Source organism: Lissotriton vulgaris, chromosome 1_1 (assembly GCF_964263255.1).
Source record: "Lissotriton vulgaris chromosome 1_1, aLisVul1.2, whole genome shotgun sequence".
Taxonomy (NCBI): Eukaryota; Metazoa; Chordata; class Amphibia; order Caudata; family Salamandridae; genus Lissotriton; species Lissotriton vulgaris.
Genome location: NC_141685.1, coordinates 835,565,254 through 835,590,343, shown reverse-complemented (window position 1 = coordinate 835,590,343; position 25,090 = coordinate 835,565,254). Strand labels below are relative to the sequence as shown.

The window sequence follows — 25,090 nt, the reverse complement described above, 5'->3', positions numbered from 1 at the left end:
AAACAATTTACAGGGACTCAGATTGGTTCAGGCATTTCACCTATCACTTTTTAGTTTTCTCAGTGTTGTCTTCTTAGACTCAGCTATGCAAGCCCTCATTGACTCACTTCCCAGCGTATATTGGCTATTCTGTCGGTCAGAGGTCTCAAGCATAACACCTCTTTGGGCTTCTGTTATGATGTATCACATAATTAACCCCATTTTGTAGGGCTAGAGCACACTACCCAATACTCAGTGTGAAAATATTGTAACTGTGCAGATTTCCTCTTGTAAAAAACTTATAGTGTTCATTAATTTCATATCTGCAGGTAATCGCAACAACAATGGAAAGCGAACAGGGGGCATTTCTTTAAATCATCATATTGCAACAAGCCTTTGCAGATTTGCATCGAAAAAAAGCGAACTAAACGTAGCCTATAATGGCCAAGACAGAAGAATTTCTGCAAGCCACATACGATCCGGAAATGACTGTGAAATGAGTGTAGAGACACCTGCACATTGGCAAACTGCTAGTACTGAACATACTCTTTTCAGCATATGTCAGGCGGCACCCTCCGTGCAGAGATCAGATGCATACAATGTATCTGAGAGGAAAGTGAGAAATGACATTACTCCATGCAATTCAAACCCACTGCAGCGTTGCGAACCATATACTTCTAATAATGAGAAAATAGTCCGAACGATCAACTATCCTGGGCGTCGGCAACCACCTAGAGTAAAAAGACATGCATGCACTGTGTGCGGAAAAAGCTTTACATCAATATCAAATCTTATAAAGCATGAAAGAGTACATACTGGTGAAAGACCTTTTCATTGCACCATATGTGGAGAAAGCTTCAATCAACTTGGAGCTTTGCAAAGGCACGAAAAAAGGCATACAGGGGAAAAACCATATCCGTGCAATGTGTGTGGAAAACGATTCAGTAGAAAGGACACTCTTTTAGGACACCAAAAAATACATAGTAAGACACAACAAAGCAGTGACCTTCATATATTGGAAATAGCCTGAATACTACAGTATTTCATTCCTAGAAATCCTGATCCCATTTGTTGGTATTTTATTTTGTATTCTAAATGTGAACTCTTAAAGAAAGTGCTTTACATAGTGTCAAGGTCGGTACATTGGCACAGTGATTGCATAAGGTGTTGTGAGAGTGAGTACTGCTATCTGGACAGTATTTTGACAGTAAGAAAAATGTTTATTGACTGATTAATGTGTACATGATATCATTTGGTCAGAGTCGGGCACAGTGAGTTTGGAGATCTGTTCAGAGTCTTGATCAAGGAGACGTGGACATTAAGAACTGACTTCAAAGCAGAGAGGAATAATTCAGTTCCAGATTTGGCAAGAAGGCTATTCCAGTGGAGAAATGCACAAAGTCTGAAGAACTCAAAATTTGATTGGGCTCAGGGTGGCCTAATAAAAGCTAGACAGTGGCTGTAGCCTAGCACAGCATTTGTATGGGGCCTATCTGGTGAGGCTTTGAGAGCTAGGGGTTGAGGTGGCATGCTTTCTTAAGTTTTAAGACGAGGATTTTGTAGAGTGTCCTGTGTTTTAGGGTGAGCCTTCTGATCTGGAAGCAGTAAGAAAACATGCTTGTGTCACTAAGACATTGGAAGAGCTGATCGTTTTAGCTAAGACTAAATTGTGCGTTGAAACTTGCTAAAAGAGGAGGGTGTTGCAGGTCTCTACCTTGAGTGTTGCAGCAGGATTTGCCCACACGAAAGAAGAGATGTTTGTAAACCTTCCATATATAAGTAGTTGAAGCCACACAGAATGAGAGTTGGAGGAAACTGGCTGACTCATACTGAAATTAAATTATATGCCTAGATTCGTTTTGGAGGAATAGTAACCATATTATTTGGAAAAGACATCGAATCAAGGAGAAGACTGGGGATAGTGGACGCCAGGAATTTGATTTGTGTTTTACATGTTATATCTACGAAATTTGTAAATGCAATACACACAGCCATTAGGTTATTCAGAGTATTGTGTAGTAAAGAGCAATCCAATGTCAGGAAACTTTTAAAGTCTCAGATTTTAGAATGGTTTCATGCGTAATGGATGGAAAATATGTAAAGAGTTGGTAGGAGAGACTGAACAAGATCATAAAACATAGCAAAGACCTGGTGACATTGGGTATCCCGGGGCGAATACACATAATCTAGAAATTTGGATAGGAATTAACATCATTAAACAGATATGGCTGAAATTACAGATACTTTGATTGTTTACATTTTTTCCTGTATAACTGCATAAATGTATTTTTTCCCGATACTCTTGAAGATCTCCATTGTGTGAGCGAATTCCAAGTTGCTCATAATGTTGAAGTTGGCAAATGGGGCTCCATTTCTACATAGTTGAAGTCATCAAAGTTAGTATGTCTGTGAAGTATTGGCATGTATTCTGTCGGCAGTACTCAAGAGGCTCTTTATTTGGTCCCGGAATTGATTGTCTTTTATATGAGCAATGAATGCTTTTCTTCTGGGCATATACCTGCTGTTCTACCATGCTCTTGGGTTCTCCATGTCAAGACTTGGCTGTTTGAAACGGCGGGTTTCGGATGGATACGTTTAAACGCAGATTTCTCACATAAGAATATCCCCAGGTGTGAAAATGGATCCAAAGACTGTTGTAGCAGTGCTTCTGCGTGCCGCTATTTGGCGTCATGCAGCTCCGCACTTACTTTATAGCGCCCGCAAATTACAGAGCTGGCCAAATATAAGCAGCACATTTGTGCACTCACGTCAGTTCCTTTATTTAAGTGATACCTTCCAATGTTGATAAGGAGCTTAGCTCCAGACTTTGCCAGGAAATTATGTCGCCAACATACTCAAAGGATTCAAACTGTGCTGCGACTGCAAGAAACATATTTCAATCACGGTCCCACATGAGGTGTTCCTTTCATGCCTGGGTTGATTTGCGTGATAATTGCACCCAAAAGAAGTTCAAGACCAGGAGGCAAAGTCATACTTTTCCGAATACTAGAAGTCATGGTCTTTGTGCAGAGCCTGCTCCAAATTTCAGGCCCAATCTTAGTCCGGTGGCTGTACCCATGACTCCTCCAGTTCCTGCTTGAAATCCTTGATCAAGTCAAAGTCCAAGCGCAAGCATAAGAAAACAAAGCAGGACACAACACCATCCCACTCTGACGCCAATGGGAAGGCACGAAGGTCACTAAAGTCAAGGACACAGTATCAACAATTTTGTGAATTGGAGTTTCCACAAGAACACTCGTAGGAAGATGTATTGTAGCTGAAATGTGACAAGAGACTCCTGTACCTCTTCCCTCTACTATCTCTTCTGAAGATCAAAGACGACTGGAATAGATTTATCCTAGTGGCTCCACAAGAGAGTCTGCTCCCCAGAACTCTTGAACATTAAAATCTGTTCTCTGATAAGGTGACCACTTTTGGAAGACCTCCTGTCTGAGCAGCAGAGTGGGGTTCCCTACTTTAATCCACGCAATTTACAAATTCATGTATGGAGATTGAGCAGCTGCAATTAACTACTTTTATCTTTTACCTAAATCCTTACCATAGATGTCCCTCCACGAAATCCATTTCTAACGGATACTGGGGCTAGTTTAACCCTGGTGTGGTGCCCAGGGCACTGAACCCCCTCATCAGGCGAAGCTGTTGGGCGTCCCTCTGTTTTGTCACTGTAAAAAGACAATTGTCCTTCGGCCTCTGTACATTTTTCAGGCAAACCGCTGTAGTGTCGTTCCGATAGTACACTTTCATGCAGTTCCTACGCTGTTCACGGATAACATATACTGTGGGCTTGGTGGCAAACTGGCTCTATACACCCCCACTAAATAGCATTAGCTAGCTCGCAGTGCCACTGGAATCTCCTGTTATCAGAGAGATTAGTTTTTGGCATCCTCAGAACATAATAACCTCAGACTCGTGGAAACAATATACTACTTTCCCCCGTCACTCATGCTTGCTTGTTTTGCTCTCAGAGAGATACACTGAAGACACAGTCAAGCGTGTTTACAATTAGAATGTATTGTACTGTTGTTCTTCTCATGTAAACTAAGTTCTCTGCTACAATTGTAACACAATAGCAGAGATATAGAACCAGCAGTACAGTGAATAAAAAGGAATAGTATTGTTCTACCATTTTGCAATAGTCATGAACACATACATGAAAATGAAATGCATTTATAAAATAAAGTCTGTACTCCTAAGATGCCTGTCTAGATGTACCTAAGTGTACCTAGCATATGAGTAGGTGTGAAAGAGCCTAAGCCTAAGATCCTAAGTCTAAGAGCCAAGAATCCCACTAGGATTTAGTCGAACCCCCATACCTGAATAGTGAGAGTGTAGGACTTCGTCCTGGACTTGAGCTGGACACCCCGCAAGATCGTTGAGCTGGACACCCCGCAAGATCGTCAGACCACTGTCACCTGGAGCGATGGCATGCCGGAGCCGCAGCGTCTCTGGTCAGTGTGTTGGTCTTGAAGTCTCAGTTCCCCCCTGCTTTCTGATAGCAAGAGGTTCTGTATTTATACAGTTTATGTGCATGTGTCCCCATTATTCAGTATGAGGATGACGTTGGGGATTAAACCTTTTGCGTCGAAGGGAGAGGTGAAGTGCACCTCCTGGAGAGTGTACTCATAAATTATTCATATGTGTTAAGGATGACGTCTTAGCAATATCGATTGGGTAAAACCCACCCTCGGCATGGAACTAGGCAAAAAGTTTAGTCCATAAAAGGCTACAGTCCTTATTAGGCGTTATTTCCATACAAGGCAGTCTGTCCTTATTTATTATGTCCTTATAAGGCTCATTCATATGAATTGACAGGAACATGATGTAGGGAAAGTGTACGATGTTCCCTGGACCTATATCAGGGTACCGATATGAAATATAACACCGCCCGTGTTTAAATCGCCTTTTATGATATTTTTTAAGGGTTTGATACACATGTTTCCTCCCAAGCCGTTTGTGACACCACCCTGGAACTTTAACTTGGTCTTGACATTCCTCATGTGTTTGCCTTTTGAGGCTAGGCACTGCTGATAGCTGTATTCCTGACCATGAAGACTGTCTTCCTCGTTGCAATTACATCAGTTGGCCACTTGAGTGAACTGTAGTCGCGTTCAGTACATGTGCCCTACACTTTCAGTACATGTGCCCTACACCACAGTTCTTATGGAGAAATTGGTGCTAAGTTTTGGGTGGCCATTTTACCATCTAAAGTGGTAACTCTTTTCCACATTGGGCAATAAATCATTGCCAGAGTTGTTTCTTCCCCATTTCTCCTTTAAAAAGTAGGATAGGCTCTATCAGCTGCACCCCAAAAGGGCCTTCTTTTTTTGCATTAGTCATACCAAAGACCATTGAGATGACTAGCAACTTTTGTAGGATTCTCTGGATCAATGAAAGGGATGGCTGTGCAGTAGAGGACCTGGTCACTGGCTAAGAAGCAGAGCCTGAAAGGTGTGAGATGACATTCCACCTGGGCAAGGCTGCTACCACTGTATTGGCATGAGTGGTTCGTCTCTTTGATATCTGCCTGGCTTCAACATGGTACTCCTTACTGGTGTTGCCTCACCTTGGGAATATAATCCGCCAGGTGTCGAACTGCATCCAGAAACACAAAAGCACTACTCTTGCGCACTGGTAGGTGGCATCGGTCAGTTCCGCACCAATGTCATTTGGGTCCAAAAGTTACGAGCGAGTCTGCATGTAAGCGCCACCCAGGTGCACTGACGTCATTTGCTTTCTTTTCATGCCTTCAGACTCCAGAGCCCTACTCCTCTCATTCTTGAGTTTTGTTACCATTGTGCGAAGGAAATATGCTAAGGAGGAAACAAAGGAATTCCTCCGAGCGCTCAAATGTCAATTATAAATTGTCCCAGTAAATCCTTCTTCTTAATATATAAGGGTCCAGTCGGCACAGTCAGGTACGTTTATATCTTCAAATATTTTATTAATTGATCCAATTCGAAATCCAAAGTATATAGCTACAATTCAAAAATAGAAACAGCCAACACGTGTTTCGTCTTGCTTAAATTTAGCATTTGACTTTTCAGGGCTGCAACCCAAAATAACAATACATAAGTATAACTCAAAAGTTACTCTAACACATTTCTGAAAATACTGTACGTAAATCCGAGCTTCAAAAAAGATGAGCAACCACAAACCTAAAACCTGTGTCGCAAGAAAAGAGGGATAGAACCAAGTTCCCAACAAGAACTCACCCAAAGTATGTGTCATTTAGTGATCTATAAGCCTCCAATAACACAGGCTCCTACAAACCTTATATTTTAACTGATCATCAATACAATGTTCCTTCGCATTATAAGCGTTGTACCCGCAGGACGCATGGAGCATTTTGTGGTGTTCCTTTTTACCAGTGCCCCTAAGATGTTCACGAAAGGGATGTCAGTGATGCCAGTGTGCCTACAGAGGCTGCCTATACCAGTCTTTCTCTACATCGACAACTGGCGGCTGAACTGTGGCTTGCATCACAAGATGACAGCATAGAACATCTTGAGACAGGAATGCACATGGTGCCTGTGTTATTAGGTCCTGAGATGGTGAAGTGGACGCTGTAGTGGTCGGACCAGGAGAGCTGTGAGATGTGGTTGTGCTTGACTCTGTCACTACGATACCAAAGGGGATGATGGACGGAGCGTTTGAGCAAATCAAAAACTCACCCCCAGTCAACTGATCTGGGCTTAATCCATTATTCTTTAGCTCTCTCCACCACCCCAGTTTAGACATGGCCATATGCAAATCAGTCTGACCCTGTGCCTCAAGGAACAGTCCAGCCTGAGCTGCCAAGCCATGTCTTCCCTGGACCGGAAACAAACATCCTGGGACCGGTTTCGGGTTCATAACCCTCATCAGCCAGCCTATTTTGAAGCCAGTGGCAGAGTGAGCAAGGGACCCACGTCTGGGCATACCCTGCCAATTTAGGGCAAACAAAGCGATACTGGACATGAAAATGGGGTTGAGCATGTGTCGTGCAATGTGGGTAGGTTCGATTACAAGTTGCTTGAGGCCAATGTTGTTCAAGCATTCCAAGAGGTTGGTTGTGTTGGTGTCGCTGGGGTCATCAAGGTGGAAGTTGAGATCCCCTAGGAAGATGTAGTAGATGGCGACCAGGGCGATGAGGTCGGGGATGGCCTTGCAGAAACTGGCCTTTGGTCCACGTAAACTGTAAGCGAGGGTGCCACTGATGGAGCTTTTTCCAACTGTGTGGAGTTGGAAGTTGTAATGCTTTTTTATCGGGGTCAAGTCATCTAAGGATATCATGCAGTGGATGGTGTCCTTGTAGATGATGGCGATTCCACCTTCATGTTTGTTGGTTCGGTTCCGGTCTGTTATCTTGTAGCCTTCAGGGGTGGAGATGGCCGGCGCGGAGGTGGAGTTCAGCCAGTTCTCAGTGAGGAAGATTTCATCCGGGGTGAGGGATAAAATCTTGTCCCAGATCTTCGTGTCATGTTTGCTGAGCGATCATGCGTTGTGTAGAAGGCACTGGAGTTGTTCCGTTTCGGTCCTGGTCGGCGTGGTGGATGCAGTCGTGTTTGTGGCGTCTCTGGCGTTGCTGGTTGCTTCAGTGTTGGAGGTGAAGTGGCAGTGCTAGCAGGAGAACGGTCCTCTGGGGGTGTGTGGAGATGCACAGCAGCAGTTATTGATGCTCCCGGGATCCAGGGCTCGAAGGTCTGAAGGGGTGCTGCTGTGTGGGGTGGAAGATCCAGGGTTTCTGGCACTGGGTGCAGGCGGGCTTGCCTTTGGTGTGCCGTGGTGCGTCTGGTGCAGGGCCACACTGCAGGTGAGCTGCGCCCTCCATTAAGTAGGACCTGGGAGGGCACTGGGAAGCAGGAGGAAGCAGGAAATGCGGCAAACGGCGGGAAGAGCGGGCAGTGAGGACAGCAAAGAGACGAATAGCTCAACAAATAAGTCAAAAATAAACAAAATAGCAGGCGCAATAAGGAACCCCACACAGAGTAAAAACAAACAATATCAATGCACAGGAACAAAGTCAGGAAGGTTGCAAGAACACAGAGGGCCAATCCAAGGAAGAAGAACTAATGCTTAAGGCAGCGAGAGGAGAGCTGGCACAAAGACGTGCTCTGGGGAGGAATAGTCACAAGGTAAGGAAACTACGGTTAGATAGAGTATCCACTAGAAAGAGGGTTACCAAAGATAAGTAACTTGTTCTTCACAAAGCAGACTGCCTTGACAGCCATGTCAGAACGCAAGGATTTTTTCACCTGCTCGATTCTGCAATGTGTTTGATCTGAGCCCACTCCATAGAACCTCCGCTTGGTATATATTCTAAGGTGAGGAATCTGCAGTTATAGGTATCCGTCAAAAGAACAAGCTACTTATCTTCAGTAACATTCTTTCTTCACATATTCCTCTTTGTCCTCTCACATACTGATTCTGTGTAGTGGGCTCTTTATTAGCTGCTAAAAACATGCCCCTAGTTATCAACACAGTCTTTTCAACATGTATTCACCTGTGTCTAAAGGCGTGAAAAAGGAAACTGCCATGGGTATCGCTTCTATGCGGCTTCTCTCCATTATATCGCGAGCGGTATGGGGTCAGCTTTGAGTAGCATGATTCCGCCTAGCAGTACACAGGGATACAAAAAAATGGAGATAGCTGTATGAAATAACTTGTGTTAGAACTTCATTTAAGTATCCAAAGAACGCTACATCTTTTTCTTATCAAATCATGTTCTAATACTTGGGGAAGGTAAGTATTATAGGCAAAGACAGCTTATGTCCAACGCCGATATACACAAAATAGGTGACTTTAGCCCTGAAGCTGGTTGAGCAAGGAATCAAAAGAAAGGACTCAAGACAGAAGAAGAAGATCCCAATGGACGAACCAAAGGACAGATTAATAGTGTTATATCAAGGCATAAAAAGGCACACTCAGATGAAGCTAACTACCTCTAGAAATCTCCTGGGGAAGGCAGCTCATCTAGAATCAACAGAGAGAAGCATTGCTCTAAGTAAGATGACAAGGGGCAGAAGGGTGAGCTGCAATATGACAGCAGGAAGAATGACAATTCAAAGGAACCAAAGGCATTTTGACCAAAGTGGATGCTTTTCTGCCCAAATCCAACATTACCACGAAAGAAAATTCTACTCTCAGTACAATGATTTCTGAGACACAATGTATAGTAATTCTCAATATTCCAAAACCACCTCAGCCTGAACCCAGAGAAGCCTTAAGGTATAAGTTGTTGGCATTGCTTGATATGAGGATTCACTGTTGAGTAAGTATAGGCTATACAAGATGTCCACAGGATCAGCATAGAAAAGAACTCGAGACTGTACCCTTGAGAGGTGCTGGGCAGCAACTTCCCACAATATCTAATGCAAAATAAGGCACTATCATCACAAAAATAATATCTAATGCAAAATAAGACACTATCATCACAAAAATCAACTTTCAACATTTTTCTCGACGACTTGTTGAGGCTACTTAGTTGTGCCATAGAATTAATCAACTTAAAAGTTGTTTGTAGGTGTCTTCAAATGAAAGGACGCATTTCTGGAACTTTGGAATGCACACTTTGTCTGCATCTGGGATTTATTGAGTGATATTCAGGTTTATTGCCTACACGATTTACTCCTGAGTGCTCACAGATTGTCAGACTAAAGGCAATAAAGCTCTGCCACAGATGTTTCTAACTCCCAGGATGGTTCTACTGTTTTGATTTTCCTTAAGGTTGCGCTGTGCGATAGTAAAGGCCAGGCAGACACCCTTCGGGGCAAGCTTTTTGATGTAAAGTTTTTTTCGGTGATTTTTTTTTAGTCCTTTGCAGCCTTTGTTTATCCCAGATATGCCACCCTTACGTTGAATGGCCTGTGTGAATGGATACACCTTTCCACGTCATTGACTTCAATTCATATATAGCCCAAGAGCAGGGGGACAGAGTTCTGCTACAAGTCCCATTGATTACACATTTCTGAAAAATCTGTTGGTTTGGTTATCCACTTTTTGTATTTATATAACTTTTCGCTCTCTACTATGCTGTATGCATTTTATTTTATTTTTTTGTATACAAAGATTAAGAGGGCGAGTGCATAATAAAACCCTAATATTATGAATAATGTGGTTGAATATAAAACTTGCGAGGGCAAGAATATTTGCCTACACATAGACTTTCACTACATTGTTGAGGTACCCTGGTAACAATACATAGGAAAATCTAGATTTCCTATCCTAAAACTGCATTTAGTTACCTTGATTACGTAGTTTAACTCAATATTGTGGATCCTATATCTGGGCAGGTCTTGATTAAACATTCCATATGTTGCTACTGTAATGTTATGTAAACTTTTACCTAAAAAACCTCAGTTGACATTAACCATGCTAGTTGATGCCTGGCAGTGGGTGAAACATGAGAAGTGTATCAGAAAAGATCATAGCTTTGAGAGTACCAATTGGTAAGAAACTGATTTATTGCTTTTGACTCAAACATAATCTACATTACATCACTGTCTTATATGGAAAGGAAGCTATCTTTGCGAAATCTTTGGTACACCAACAGATGGGTTGGCAGTGGGCTCTTCTAATCATCACAACGATGTGGTAAGAAATGCAGGCAGTGTAAGGAGAACATGTCTGTAATACAGATCCTTTACATCAGCCTCAGACAAAGAGGTAAGACACATCAGTTAACAGCTCAAATCCATAATGCAATAGAAACATACACAGATGCCTGTTCTAGTGAAATAAGGTTTTGTGAAATACCTGCCAGAACCTGTGCAAGCACTTGCAGTCTAGGAGTCTCCAAGGAAAGCTAATGTAACAGGCCTTGTAACACGTGCAATCCACTACAACGTCACTCTTTTTTGTGGTAAAGACAACTATCTCATGTTTTTGCAAGTACACACGCTCAGGTTCTGCAATATTTTCAACATTGCTTCTTCAACTGAAATATAAACCAACATTCCTAAGGAGTATGTAGCTCTTACTGCTCCACATGAATCACTTTCCTAAACAGATTCCACTATCTCTAATTTTATCAAATGCATCGAAAATATCTTCAGTCTTTAAAGATAATGAGGATCTTTTCCGTTCCTTACATGTCTTAGAATCCAGATGTATAACAACAGTGTAAAGGTTACATCCTTTCCAGGTTATCTCTGAAACAGTACTTTAAACAATTTACATTTATATCCTAAATCCACTTAATACCGTAGAATACCTTTCTGCTTTCAGTCTCAACTTACAGTGATACTTTCCAAATTGAAACAATCTCCAAGTTTTTCACGTGGTGTGGTAACAAGGTCCTGGCTACAGCACCAAAGTATCTCGATTGCTTAGCAAGGATGCTCTTGACGATACAAAAACGTATTCTTGTGATCTTCAAGACAGCCGCTGACATTTCCAAATATTTTTTAGAGTTCTTTGGCATCTATGTAAATGTAGTTTCTCAATTTTTGTTCAGGCGCCCGTGCATAGTGTGTCCTCCAGAGATGCAAAGACTTTTTGCCAAACAGCAACAATAACACAAGTGCCCTGCTAACATTTCTACAATGGTAGCATCAAAAATGTACCTTCAGTATCAAAGCAAAAGGATTTGTAGGATGCGAAAGAATTGTTATGGTTCTTCAAATTACAAATGTTAAACAAAATGTATTTATAGGGTTGGGAGTTTTGTAATGCTCCACATGTAACCTGTCTTTTTCTTCTGAGTGTAAAAGGGGATAGAAACACTGACCAATCTGAAATGATATAGGGGCATAATGCATCCAATCACATAGGCTAATTTTTTGTTGTCATTGTTTTTAGTTGCTTGAAAGGGCTGTTAAAAAGCAAGTTCAAACGTTCAGTTTTCAGGATTTTCCTAAAACACGTGATCTGGTTCAGATCTCAAGGAAGGGGTGAGGGCCATTCCTTCGTCTTCGACCTTCTACTGCCATGGATCTGTCTATCTGGTTCACATACTGGAATTTCTGTTACTGTATCAGATTAAAAGCCAGTGAGAGGACATTTCTAGCTAAGCTGTAGCAAGGATCTAAATTCTGTAGTAATATGCCCTTTTTACGAGAACACTTTGTGGATGATGCAGAGAATGTTGAATTTGATCCTGGATTAGACTGGTAGCCGATGAAGTACTTTCAAAGGGTTGATGTGGGCTTGCTTGTGTAGGCTTAATGCTCATTCTGCATGCCTAGTTTTGCAGCCTTTGTTGCCTAATAAAGAGGATTTTGGGAAGACTTTGGTAGCTGGTGCTACAATTGTCCAAGCGGGGCATGACTAGCAATCTAGTCAGACTCACCCGATGGTCTGTTTGAAGTAATGGGAGGGAGTAATGCGAGGATTCGGTGCATCGGCAGATTGAAGAAACAGCTGAAAACCATGCAGTCAAAAACAAGGTCATCCATTGATTCTTATGACGTGTATAATTACCCCACAATACAGATGAAGACACACGAATTAGTACTATAAGTGCATGTATACGTCCTGAAATGATAGGGAAGGACTAGAGACTGCGTTACTAAATTAACCCCTTGGGCGCGGCCGCGATTCTGCGCCTGTGCGGCAGTTTTTAAGAGTGGGCGGGTTCATGACGGCCTCCAACCGTCATCAGCACACGAGCACCGTGATGCATGACGGATGCGGGCCGTCATCAGCATGGAAGGGGTTAATATTCCTCGGGCACAGATAATAGCCTTGGTGAAAGCCTATTTCCCTAAGTGGCTGAAAAAAAGGCTGAAACATTCCAACTCAGATTTTTGGAAGTCATAAGTGACCACATTTATTTTCAGTAGGAGTGTAATCTGTCTAGGCTTGACAGAGTAGGGCAGTACATCTTTGCCAAGAAATATGTTGATTTTCCTCAAGTTTATGGAGTAATGTTCTGAGGCCTTTTACAGGTTTATAGGGATTGGGTTCTCAACGTATGACGAGGGCTTCATGGAGGTTCTGATTTGAGGGAGGGTGTTTATGGGTATTTGTTTAATTGATGATAATTTGGTAATGTGTATGTCTCAAATGTCTGTTGAAACCAGTAACTGGTAGTCCTTTTTTATCTCATAATATTGTTTTTTAATTTTCCTGAGCAAAGGTTATCAAGATTGTTTACAATTGTGCGTGAACTTACAGAGACAGGTTCTTGAGTACAACTAATCCATTATTTGGTGGTTTAGAAGAGCTTTGGGCGGTCAGTGCTACATCTGTTTTATAACATGTATGGCTTTAGTGTGCAGAGCTAGGTCTTTCTGACTTGTAGAAGCAATCAAATTCCTTCCTATGCTATGGGCTATGCACCCATGCCAAGGAGGATCACCTCTATGATATTATCGAGGCACAGAATGGGCCCCTACATGACCATTATTGCATAAGGGGCCACACAAGCATTTGCACTCCCTTCTGTTAGAAGTGGTTCATGGAATAACGTAACAGGTACAAATGCCCATGGCATCCTGAATGCACTTATGTAATGAGGCTCATGAGCCTCCAAGTGGTCCTACATGGTCTGTCATCCCCATCTTACTTCAGTTAATTTTTCAAGCCCAAAAATGAACTTAGTGTTTTGCTTCTGCAAACAACAGACTTTAATAATAGATTTTTTAGGGGGAGGAGAATTTACTTTTCAGCTCAAGTGAAGTTCACATTCTTGGCACTCACCCAGGAGCTTGTCCTAGTAGCAAAGCTCAGTGAAAAAGCCATGTACTGATCTCATCTCATTAGCAGGACCTTGGATTTGAAGTCATCACATTCTTACTAATACATTGTTAAACCACTTATAATGTGTTGCTTATATTTCACTCCGAGTCCTACTCAAGGTGTTGTCAATGAACAGCTGAAACCATGGCAGTGGTCTGTAACATCTTAGGCAAGTGAACACACATACATGTTAAACAAGTGGCAAGACAATATTTTACCACTCCGTGGCCTGTCCTCAGTTTAAGTTCTCGCTACACATAATTCATAGAAGAGGGAATACTTGAGGCAAGTACTCTACATGCATAATTTAAGAAAAGCAGGAACTCAGAGGTTGCACCCACACTCATTAATATTCAGTCTATCATTGATTCTAAGTTTTATTCCCACCTGAGCAGGTTGAGGATGGGAGTCACTATATCCTGCTCGAAACATCGATGTACAAGAATATTGCATCTACAAAAGTGACAACCACTATATGGAGAAATAAAGCAGATATAGCTTTAAGAACAGTAATTATCCATAAACAATAAGTTAGCGAAAATATTCATAATACCTCCATTTGCTCATAACGAAATTGGTACTTACCAGCAGGGGTATGTTTGCAGCGTGAAGAGTTTCTGGATTCAAATGATGTGCATTATTCCGCTATAGTGGTTGGGTTCGGAATGCTGCCTTTTTGTTGTTTTTAGTGTCTTTTTTTTACGTCATCAGCCATTTGGCTGTAGGCCCCACCTTGATGATGTAAGAGATATGTACTGAAAGCACATTTTAAGTGATTCTTAAACTCAACGAGTGTTGCCTGTATCATTTATCCCTTTACGGAAGTGTCAAGGAGCTGGTCCTAGAAGTAATAGGTGATATAGCAATTGGCCTTTAAAGGAATGGAGTTTTCAGTCTGGGTGGGGGGTGCTTTAGGAGACAAATGCCAATTTGTACACATAAGAAGAGATAGTACGATGATCAAGGTAAGGGCCAAAATTAAATTGCCCCTAGGATGGATTTGTAATAAAAAGCTTCTTCAGTTTCCTTTAGAAGGTAGCAAATGATGTATAAGAAGAACATTCTGGGGAATTGAGTCCACAACCTTTTTCAGCACAGCCTTAGAAAGGCTAAACCCATGTTCAGATCTTTTTTTGGTTTGTACAATTAGAGTCTCCAATCATAAATCTCAAGGGTTGCCAACTGTAGTAGGGTAGTATTTGCCATCCACACTGCCCCTAAATAAAGTTCCTGACTTTAGGGCTCATCAACACCAGAGCACATCCAGCCACTCTGGAAAGATTACAAGTACTTTTCCTTGGACATTGAAACTGAAAAATCAAGGATCCAAGCTGCAGATAAGGAATGACACCAACCCTAAGGCGCATCCCAAATACCATTATGAAAGGCAGAACAGCTGCAAAGATTGTAATAAATATTTAGAAGTTTTCATCCCCTCTAGCAATTCCCATACACTGGGCGTTGTCTTTTTAGCCAGTATGGTAAGTAGCATAATGTTGATTTATCTGCCTCATGTGTATGCATTTGCTTGAGTATGGATAAGACCACTTTCCTGATGAAAACAAAATCAACTGCATAACAGCTAAGCACCAAAACGTGACAACTAAAATCCCAGGCACATGTTATCACCATGGTTGACCAATTTTAAAATGAGTAACATGAAACTACCAACTTGAAAGTGGCAGACAGCATCAAGCTGGGGTCAGATGACTATTGTATCAGAGTTGGATCCGTCAGCACTTAAAAAACAGGCTGGCATTTGATGCTCCCCTCGGTTTGCACTATGGATTTCCTAATCCACACATCATGGCAGGCCTGTGGCCTCATTTTATACTTAGCCCAGTTTTTACAGACCTCAAGCCATGCCCACATTTCTCAATTAGCACCTCATGGCAGCATTTAATGATCTCAGCTCTCTCTTTACTCTTTCCCTCAGTTTACACATACCACATGGCAGTTCTGCATGATCGCATTTAGCACCCTCCCACACCTCCAGGCTAAGCAGACATCAGTGTCCCTGCATGACATTATTCACATTTTTCTTGGTCTGCATGGATCTTGTGCTTACACTGAATAATCTTATTTTACATTTCTTGAAGCCCCACCCCTCATCGTATCGCCTCAGACTGTATGACCCCCATTATATAAAAACTTCAATAAAAGACATTTTTATTCCAGATGAAAGCCAATTCAATAGATCATCACATTTTTACTATGGTGGTAAATTGGTTTCTTGAGATGCCTTCATAGACTTGTACTTTGACTGGATGGTTGGTGTGAGCAGTGTTTGATAGGTATCCATTATTTCTGTAATGCATCAAGGTAAACCGTTTAAAACACAGATATTCTGTTAGTGAAAAGTGCATATTGAATATACTTGCAGTTTGCAATACACTGATTGGATGTTTCATTTCTCTTCCACTTGCTAGCCTCTTTTAAGTAACCATCTGAAAAGAGCAATATCAGTTGTCACTGTGGTATGCAGTGAACAGTATATTTCAATGTTCGACACATGTACCACCATATACTATTTATTAATTTATGTTTATTGATCAGGGAAACAGTCACATCAATAAAATAAAACATCTTCACCATAGCATGCAAAATGGCAGAGTCTCTTCAAATCAAAGCTCATGTATTGTACATTGCTGAACTTAAATTGTGCAGAAGAAATACATGTAGCATATAAAGAGTAATCTTCACACAAGTGTGAGGCACCTTTTGAACGCACTGACTTAGTATCATCTAGTACTACATATTTTACACCTCCTTTAAATTGAGACAAGCCTTCTGTTGTCACCCACTTTCTTTAGTATAATTTTATGTGTTTTACTGGGTAATAATTTGAAAAGGACACCCAGATGCTTTGAGTTTCACCTATCCACAATATTCACCTTATTGGATGAGGTAGAGTCCCTCTTGGTGCCCTTTCAAGTTCAAATGAAATGCCCCAGCACCTATTTAGAAGGACCAACTAGATATGTAAGAAAAGAAATTGAAGAACTAAAGGAGTTATAGATAAAGAAGATATTAAACCACTGAGAAAGCAGCTTAGCAAACTTAGTATAATCAACTCCGGTCTAATTTAAACTCTAAAAAAAAGACAACCTATGATTCTCATACATTTCTACAGGAGAATTCAGAAAGATCAGGCTTAACAAATATATCAACTGTGAATTATAGGAATCACTTTGAAATTAGAGCCTCTGAAGCAAATGTTCCCTATCAGCTAACAATAATTGGCAACTGCCTGACAGAAGGTACCGAAAATTACCCTGCAAACGTACCCGCCAGGGAGCTTTTCAGTTCTTACATGCCAAATTCATAAAAATCTCGTGATAAGGGTAAACTCCATAGAATAAGGAAAATAGTATAGTAATTATTACGTACTGGTAGCAGATGCAGGTGTCCCCTAGAAAAATACCTTTACCAAACAGATAACTAAATATGCTTCTCCTAGTGGACATGAGATTACTAGTTTAGTAACTGTAATCTGAACCTGCATAATATTTATCCAAGTGATGGGGGGAATGCTGAGAAAGTCCTTATGAAATCACCCTTAGTACTACATGCTATTGAAAGACAAAGTTGTGCTAGCGGATAGGGATGGATAGAATTCATTAAAGCTACCCCGCCCCATAAAATGATACTATATAATGGTTGAAATCAACTCAGTTGTTAGCCTATGGGATATAGTTCCTGAATGGGGACTTTTTTAAATGGAAGAAGTCTTGAGGTTTTCAGTTCATATTGCTGAGGGGGCTACATTACCTCAAGGAAAGATGAAAAACCAGAGCTCGCTAATAAATAAGGCAGTACGTTGCGTCAGAAGTGTCAGACACTGCTATTCAGTGATTAAATCTGACATCACTAATACCATATGTCTCATCTGATCTTGAATACTGTAATTATAGTGATCTAATGGCTGCCGGCCTAGTGATGAGAGTTGGCTTGTTAACACTTGATGCAAGAGCGATTCCTGCAGATGGGTCTAGTATTCAGCTAAGCTAAAATCTGATTCACTTTTAGAGCACAAGTAAAACGCTCGTTGACACTGAATCCTAGCCTTTCTAATTTACATAATAGGAGAATGACCTTCGCTGGCCCTTTCATTCATATGAAAATACAGGAGCTCTTGTTTATCTTGAGGAAGTAGATTGGCTGTGAACCCTCAATACCTCCAGCCAAACCCCACCATTGTTGTCTAAAGCTTCTTCTAGACAGTTTATTGGAGACATTCTTAAGAAAGAGGTGTCTGACTGACTCTTATTGCAATCCTTTTGTGGAATGTTGCTGGACTCCCATAAAGGCTAAATGTTCTTGAATGGCTTGCATTTTTTAACAGTTGCTACACTTGTGTCTTCCAGGAGACTTTGGCTACTACATTTAGTTTTATAGAGAGCTGTACTAACTATAGTGCTGAAGCTTTCTTTGTTAATAAAGATCTCCACTTTAGAGGAAATACTATCTGCATTAAGGTTAATCTAAATTCTTTAATAGAAGCGATTGAGACATGTAGTCCAGACCATAGTGTGTAAATGTAATTTATCAAGAGGGACCTTGTCATCTCTATTTACCATTTATGATATTTACATTATCAATAACTGGAATGCCCAATAATTTCAAACTATTTTAACACCTGCCACACTTTTGGACCGAGATTCTGCTGCACTGGTACTGGTGGCTGAAGATTTAAATGTCATTTTCAAACCATTAACTGTATTCCAGGAGTAAGAAGACAAATTCTCGGGCACCACCCAAATGAATGCTGCCCGAGTTGATGCAATCTAATATTACGGCCTGCCTTCCTGCCTGTAACGGACGTACCATTTCTGATGTAACACCAAAACCTACATACAAGAAGGATGAGTAGTCAATACATCTGTATCTTTTTATGATATATGTTTGTTAAATACCAGAGCACAACCATGAACTGATCTCTCTAACTTTAAATGGTGAGCATTTTGTTATCATCAATACTACCTCCTATTTTCCCCAGAAAGAGCTTAATATTCAATTATCTAACAACCGAAGAAGAATTAAATGTGACACAATCATGAAATCTGAGTCTTTACCTGTTATCTACAACACTGGAGTCCACTTTCTGGAATCCATTCTATCCAAGTCCTTCGATGACCCTTCCCTTCTGGAGATAAAGACATCTAGGTTCCATTCGGTAGACCAGCCCATGAAATGGGAAAGTACTCATAATGAAGCATAATAAAAGCTGAAAGAAGGTGAAATGCAGTTTTCTGCTCTTAGGCAAATAATAAGGACAATAAAAGCATGTAAATTTTATAAAGCAATTTTGAAATCCCAAAAGGTACAATGTAAGATACAATAGTGGATGAACTTACCTCAGCTGGGCTAAAAACATCAAAAATATTTGACACATGATAGCTCGTAGAGATTTCTATCATTAATACACTTGAAATGCACCAAATGCATGAGATATGTATTCAACGCGTATTGTTGTGTACTCATTAAATTTTGGGGTTAAATGCTAGATAATGAAGTATGAGATATAAATTGTAAAGTTATGGCTGGTGATACCTGGGGTCACTTTTCCATTCACAATGCAGTAGACTCAGTAATGATCCAGAAATCAGGCAAGTCACCCTACTTGAATCAGGGCTTTTCTTTTAAGGCCGCAAAAACAAAATATAAGGTGTTTAAACCTCAGAGATCCTGCAATATACTTTATTTTTGGAGGATGTCAGATTAAGAAGTGTCAATGATTTTGAGTATTTGGGCATGGTATTGGCAGCAAATGGTTCCTGGTCTAAACAGTTGATAAGAGTATTCATATAGCCATCCATACGGAAAATGCAACTTTGTGATTTGCCAGAAGGCTGGAACCCTAGCTTTTTTTTTTTTATCCCTTATGGAGGTTTATAGACACCAGACAAAGCTGTCACACTTTAAGAGTCTGACCTTTGTAGTGTTCTGAACATGGATACATTGAAAGTAGTTGTAAATCGCTTTTTACGAACATTTTAATCCTATCCCTTCTGTACCTTACCTTGGATATAGGGATCCAGAATCTAGACCTTAATGCAAAGTTAAGACCCTTATTATACTGGGCCTAATTTTAGTCACATGTAGCAACAGGACTATATGTTGCGCCTCATTTAAAGGTTCTGACAATCGGGGAAAGCATATAATTTGTTATTGTTTTGGGCCACAGCCGAAACGTTTGAGAGACTAAAAATATCGCCATATTGGAATAATCCGAATAAGATTGCCTCTTCATCATTTTGCCTCTCTTAAAATTACCTATTGGCAATATGTGGATCATGGTGCGCTACTGGAGGCGCCACTATGTGGCCTTCTGGAATTTCCTTCAAAGTTTTAAATGTACACTATGATTTGAAATATGTTTAGGTAACATTGAGCTCAAATTTGGTAAAGGTTTGTGTCCAAAGTTTAGATTAGATCCTTTGTCATTAGCAACTCATGCTTACAAGTGAATTTCAAACTTATTTTGCCAACATTGCAATAAAACTGAGTAAACAGAAGCCTGCTTTGTGCTGTGTCTATCTTCTACTAAACTCAGAATTAAATTAAATGTCCTAGTTTTTGATCACATTAGAATTAGAACATTTATGTGAGCTTTCTGCACAGTTAAATCCTTCACCATAGACCTTATGGTAAATCACAGTTTATACATCTGGCATTGATAGTTAGAGCTAAGTGTTTAACATTAACCCTTATTACCATTCTTTCTGCTCTTGTAGAGAAGTATGTGAGGACTTTTTTTAATACTATAAAGTACTATGAGAATGATCTTGCTCCATGTATGTTGAACTTTTTTTTAATAGTCCTAGGACCCACTGCATCTGATTTTTCTGAGTAAGAGCTTTTACAATATGATATTAGGAACATGAAATGGGGTCTGAAATGAACTACATTTCTGAGTGATTTTAGGAATCACCTTACCACATTTTATATACTGGTGAACCTAGTGTGTTGCAAGATTTAGTCATTGTTTTAAAAACTTGTTTTTGGATATGATGATTGTGTAATTGTTTCATGGGTTATAGGCACTTCAAATAAACTATTGAATGGTTGGGTGATGTATACAGAAGCTTCAGCAAAAAAGCAAGTGGTATGTTTGAGGTTTTATCTAAGAATATTACTAGGAACAACATCAACAAAGTCTAGACTGTAGATGCGTGCTGTTAGCTGTAGATAATATTTTACAGTACTGTCCATCTATGACACTCCCTGATGGATTCAGCCTTTGGAGTAAAACTTGTATTAACCGCGAAGTTGCGCGCTACCTGGTTACAATAACACCACTCCCAGTGGAACCTCATGGACTCTAGGATGAAAAGGTTGTAGGAACTAGTAAGTGGCAGCGAGAACCGGAAGGGACATACTGGATGGGTGCCATGTTGTGAAATCGCCTAGATCCATTATGAGCACGGCAGCATAATCCAAGGTAGCTGTTCTCACAATTTGTTGCGTGCTGATTCCCTAAACTATTCTAAGGCCTCAATTTCCTGTACTGTAGTCTTCCTGTTCCTGTCTTCATCTATATACTGTTTCTCAGTATAAAAAGCTCTAAATGATACCATAACACTGCATCACAATGCAGTCAAGTGTTTTTTCTTTGAGGGTTACCATTTTAGTCTATATTATTGCCCCTGTTTTTTTTCTCCAACAAAATATGCAGGAGATGGACCACTTCCAAGTTCTTTTCAGCTGTGGTTTCATCGATGTTTAGTGCTTGGTTTAAACGGGCTACTTTACTATTCCTTTTACATTGTCTGCTTCCTTTTCTTTGTGTGCTGGAAGAGTTGTATGCCTGGCTGGCTTTTGTCCTACCTGCTGGAGCCTGGGCTTGGGAAGCCAATTAGTTTTAAGCTCCTTGCCAGCCACACGTCCTATGCCCTTGGTCATGCACAGAAGCTGATTATCCTTGAAAATTAGGCCCCCCAGCAAGTGGGTGCTTACACAACCTAGTAGGGGAGAGAAACGTTCAAGGTAGTCGTGCCAGCCAATCTGTCGGTCCATGATCCTTCTACAACATACCTTCTACTTCCACACTTATACAGCTGGTTTGAAGAAGAACTGTGACTCTTCTGGCGCAACTCAAAGAAAGGAAACTGAAGCAGCCAATGTGTCAAGCACTTGATGTGTGTCCCCATCAGCACATGTTGCATCTGTTCAAGACTTCTTGCTTCACGTAGGTGGTGCAGGAAAGTGAGTAAAATATGGAACACTCAAGGTTGAGAAAAAACTCAGGAAGGGGTACTCTCTCTCATTCTTTCGTTCCTCACAAATTCCATTCTTATATCTTCTGGTTGCACCTTCTCACGCATTATTGTTACAAACGGATGTCTCTCTCTTTCTCAGATGCACTTGGAGACTTTTCTCATTGAAACTTTACGGCCCACACACTCACACAGCCTTCTCCCTACTAAATCATCCTCAGTCTCTCAATAATTGCCCCTCCCATGCACCCTCTTGCTCCTTCCTCCCACACTTCTCCTCTACACCTGCCTTCCTTCTTATTGGAAACTCACAAATACTTTATTTATGAGATTTGTACATAAAGTGTCATTAAAACTAAGTGTTTGGTCTTCAAAAATGCATTGCATCAGACTGTAGGTCTAATTTCATTAATGGCCTTCAGTGAAATAGTTATGTTAATTTGCTTGCTGACCTCCTGCTCCTGTATTGTTTCTTTGGCTTTACAATTTCTCTATATTGGTTGTTTCTTAACTCCTGGGGTAAGGATATGAAGCAAGTTGTTTATCATATGTAAAACGAAAATCATCTGGAAAAGATGCTGTTTTTGCCACAATTCAATAGCACTGTTAATCCGCCATGGCGGCTTGTGTTCCCATTCAGTTGGGACCTGGGCTGGCAGATTGGGATATTCTGTTCATGTTTGAGCAGGTCCAGGGCTCATTTGAATGTGGCTATTTTCATTCTGGCAAGGTGGGCAAAAAAGATTGACTTGAATTTAACCCGAGTAATTCTCAGTGGCTGATACCAATTCAAACATTCTACACATCACTTTTTTGCTGTTCCCAGTGAGAAGCTGTAATTGCAACAGTTATGCCTATGCATGGGTCCCATGCTCACCGTGCCAGAGAACTCGAGCTGCAGTGTACTGATGAAGCCCAAATTGGAAAAAATTGGTATAGGCTTACTTGTTTTTTCGTTCATCGTGGCCCTAGCCTGGTTGTTCGGGCTGAATTGTTCCGATTCAAGCAGGACCAAGGCCTGATATCTTCTTACACACAGTCATTCAGTGTCCTCATTGTGTCTCCTCACAGCATCAATTGGCCTTTCTGTCCCTGATCTCAGGCATGAGATTGCAAGACCTGCACCCGAATCTGTCATATTGTATTATGCAACCGACTCTCTGCAACCCTGCCAAGTTTCTCAGGTCCATGCATAATGTCCTGCACCAGTCCAGGTTTTTCATTATAAACAGGACTACAAGTACCAGAATTCAGAGGAAAAATTCTGGACTGGAGCAGCACAACACGCATGAACTTGGGAAACGTGGCAGTTGTTGTAGGTCTGCTGGACAGTACTCACTGATTAATGTGAAAATATTGTATCTGTGCACATTTCCTCTTGTTAAAAACTTATAATGTTCCTTAATTTTATACCTGCAGGTAATCGGTACAAGAATGGAAAGAGAAAAGGGGGCATTTCTTTAAAGCATCATGTTGCAGGAAGTCTTTGCAAATCCGCGACCAAAAAAAGCGAAGTAAATGTAATCAATATTGAACAAGAGAGAGGAATTTCTGCTACCTACATGCAACATGGAAGCGAATGTAAAATGAGTGTAGAGACACCTGCACATTGGCAAATTGATAGTACTGAACATACTTCTTTCAACACATGTCAGCCAACGCCCTTCGTGCAGAGATCAGAACCATTCTATATACCTGACAAGAGAGTAATACATGACATTGCTCCATTGGAATCAAGCCCACTGCAGAATTGTGAACCACAAAATGAAAAAACGGACCCAACGATCAGCTTTCGTGTGTGTCGGCAACCACCCAGAGTAAAAAGACACCCTTGCGCTGTATGTGGGAAAAAGTTTACATCAATATCAAGTCTTATAAAGCATGAGAGAGTACATACTGGAGAAAGACCTTTTCACTGTGAAATATGTGGAGAAAGCTTCAATCAACTTGGAGCTTTGCACAGGCACCAAAAAAGGCATACTGGGGAAAAACCATATCCGTGCAATGTGTGTGGAAAACGCTTCAGTAGAAAGGACACTCTTTTAGGACACCAAAAAACACATAGCAAGGCACAACAAAACATGGAGCTACATATATTAGAAATAGACTGAATATTATAGTGGTTCAGTCATAGAGAGATCCTTATGCCATGGTTTTGTATTTTATTTTGTATTTTAAGTGTGAACTGTTAAAATATTTACTGTACGCAGTATTAAGGTCAGTACATTGGGTAGTTGGTGGCAGTGTGGTTGCATAAGGTGTTGTGACAAGTGATTACCTTGACAGTATGAAAACATAAGATTGTTGACTGATTAATATATACACTATCATTTCATTAGAGTTGGGCACCGTGCTTTTGGTCATCTGGGCTAGGTCTTGATAATAGAGATATGAACATTACAAAAACTGACTTAAAAGCAACAAGGGAGGATTTAGTTCCAAGTTAGGCAAGGAGGCTATTCCATCGGAGACATGCAAAAAGTATGAAGCACCCAAAATTGAATTGAGCTCAGGGTGGCTTAATGAAAGGTAGATATTGACTAGCAGAGTGCAGCATTTGTCTAGGGGCCTATCAGGTGAGACTTCGAGAGCTAAGGGTTTAGGTGACATGTGCTCACCTAAGTTCTAGGATGAAGATTTGTAGAGTGTGATGTGTTTTTTGGGGAGCCTCCCGACTTTGCTGTAGTAAGAAAAGGTGGGTGTCGCTAAGAGGTATGATGAGCATAATGGTGGCAAGGCTGATCGCTTTAGCGAGAAGGAGAAGATGTTGTGCGTTGAAGGCTACTAAATGAGGAAGCAGAACTCTATCTTAGGTGCCAGAAGCAGAGTTTGCCCGCATAAATGGGGAGGAGTTTGCAAAGCCTCTAAATATGAAGTAGTTGGCGCAACACAGCATTAGGACTGGAGCAAAGCATTTGCCTCATACCAATACTACTAAAGTCAAGATTTTGATTGGAGGCAAGGAGAGTCCTATGGATGGTGGAAGCCACAAATTCGTTGTTTTAAAAAAGAATTATATTTAAGAGGTTTGCAAAAGCGCTGCACACTACCACAAGGTTTCTTCGGAGCATGGCATAGCAGAGAGCTAACCAATGTTACAGACTTAGGGCCTGGTTTAAATCGCAGCGGGCAGCCCACCGTACCACCATGGGGGCAGTATAAATTACTCTGTCCATATGGTGGAGAGGATGCCTGCCTTATTTATAAATGAC

At 40.9% G+C, this 25,090-nt stretch overlaps 1 protein-coding gene across 2 annotated transcripts in view; it reads left to right on the top strand.

The window, feature by feature from the left end:
- Nucleotides 1–24,216, top strand: part of LOC147747978 (uncharacterized) — a 108,404-nt gene extending 84,188 nt beyond the window's left edge. Inside the window, exon 5 of one of the 2 annotated variants that reach the window (XM_086957484.1) lies at nt 23,298–24,216. In XM_086957484.1, the coding sequence (XP_086813610.1) occupies nt 23,298–23,989 (692 nt within the window). In that variant the 3' untranslated portion in view covers nt 23,990–24,216. Of the gene's footprint in view, nt 1–308; nt 2,216–23,297 lie in introns of those variants that run through there. The other variant, XM_086957474.1, reaches the window with a different exon arrangement.
- The last annotated feature ends 874 nt before the right edge of the window (nt 24,217–25,090 follow it).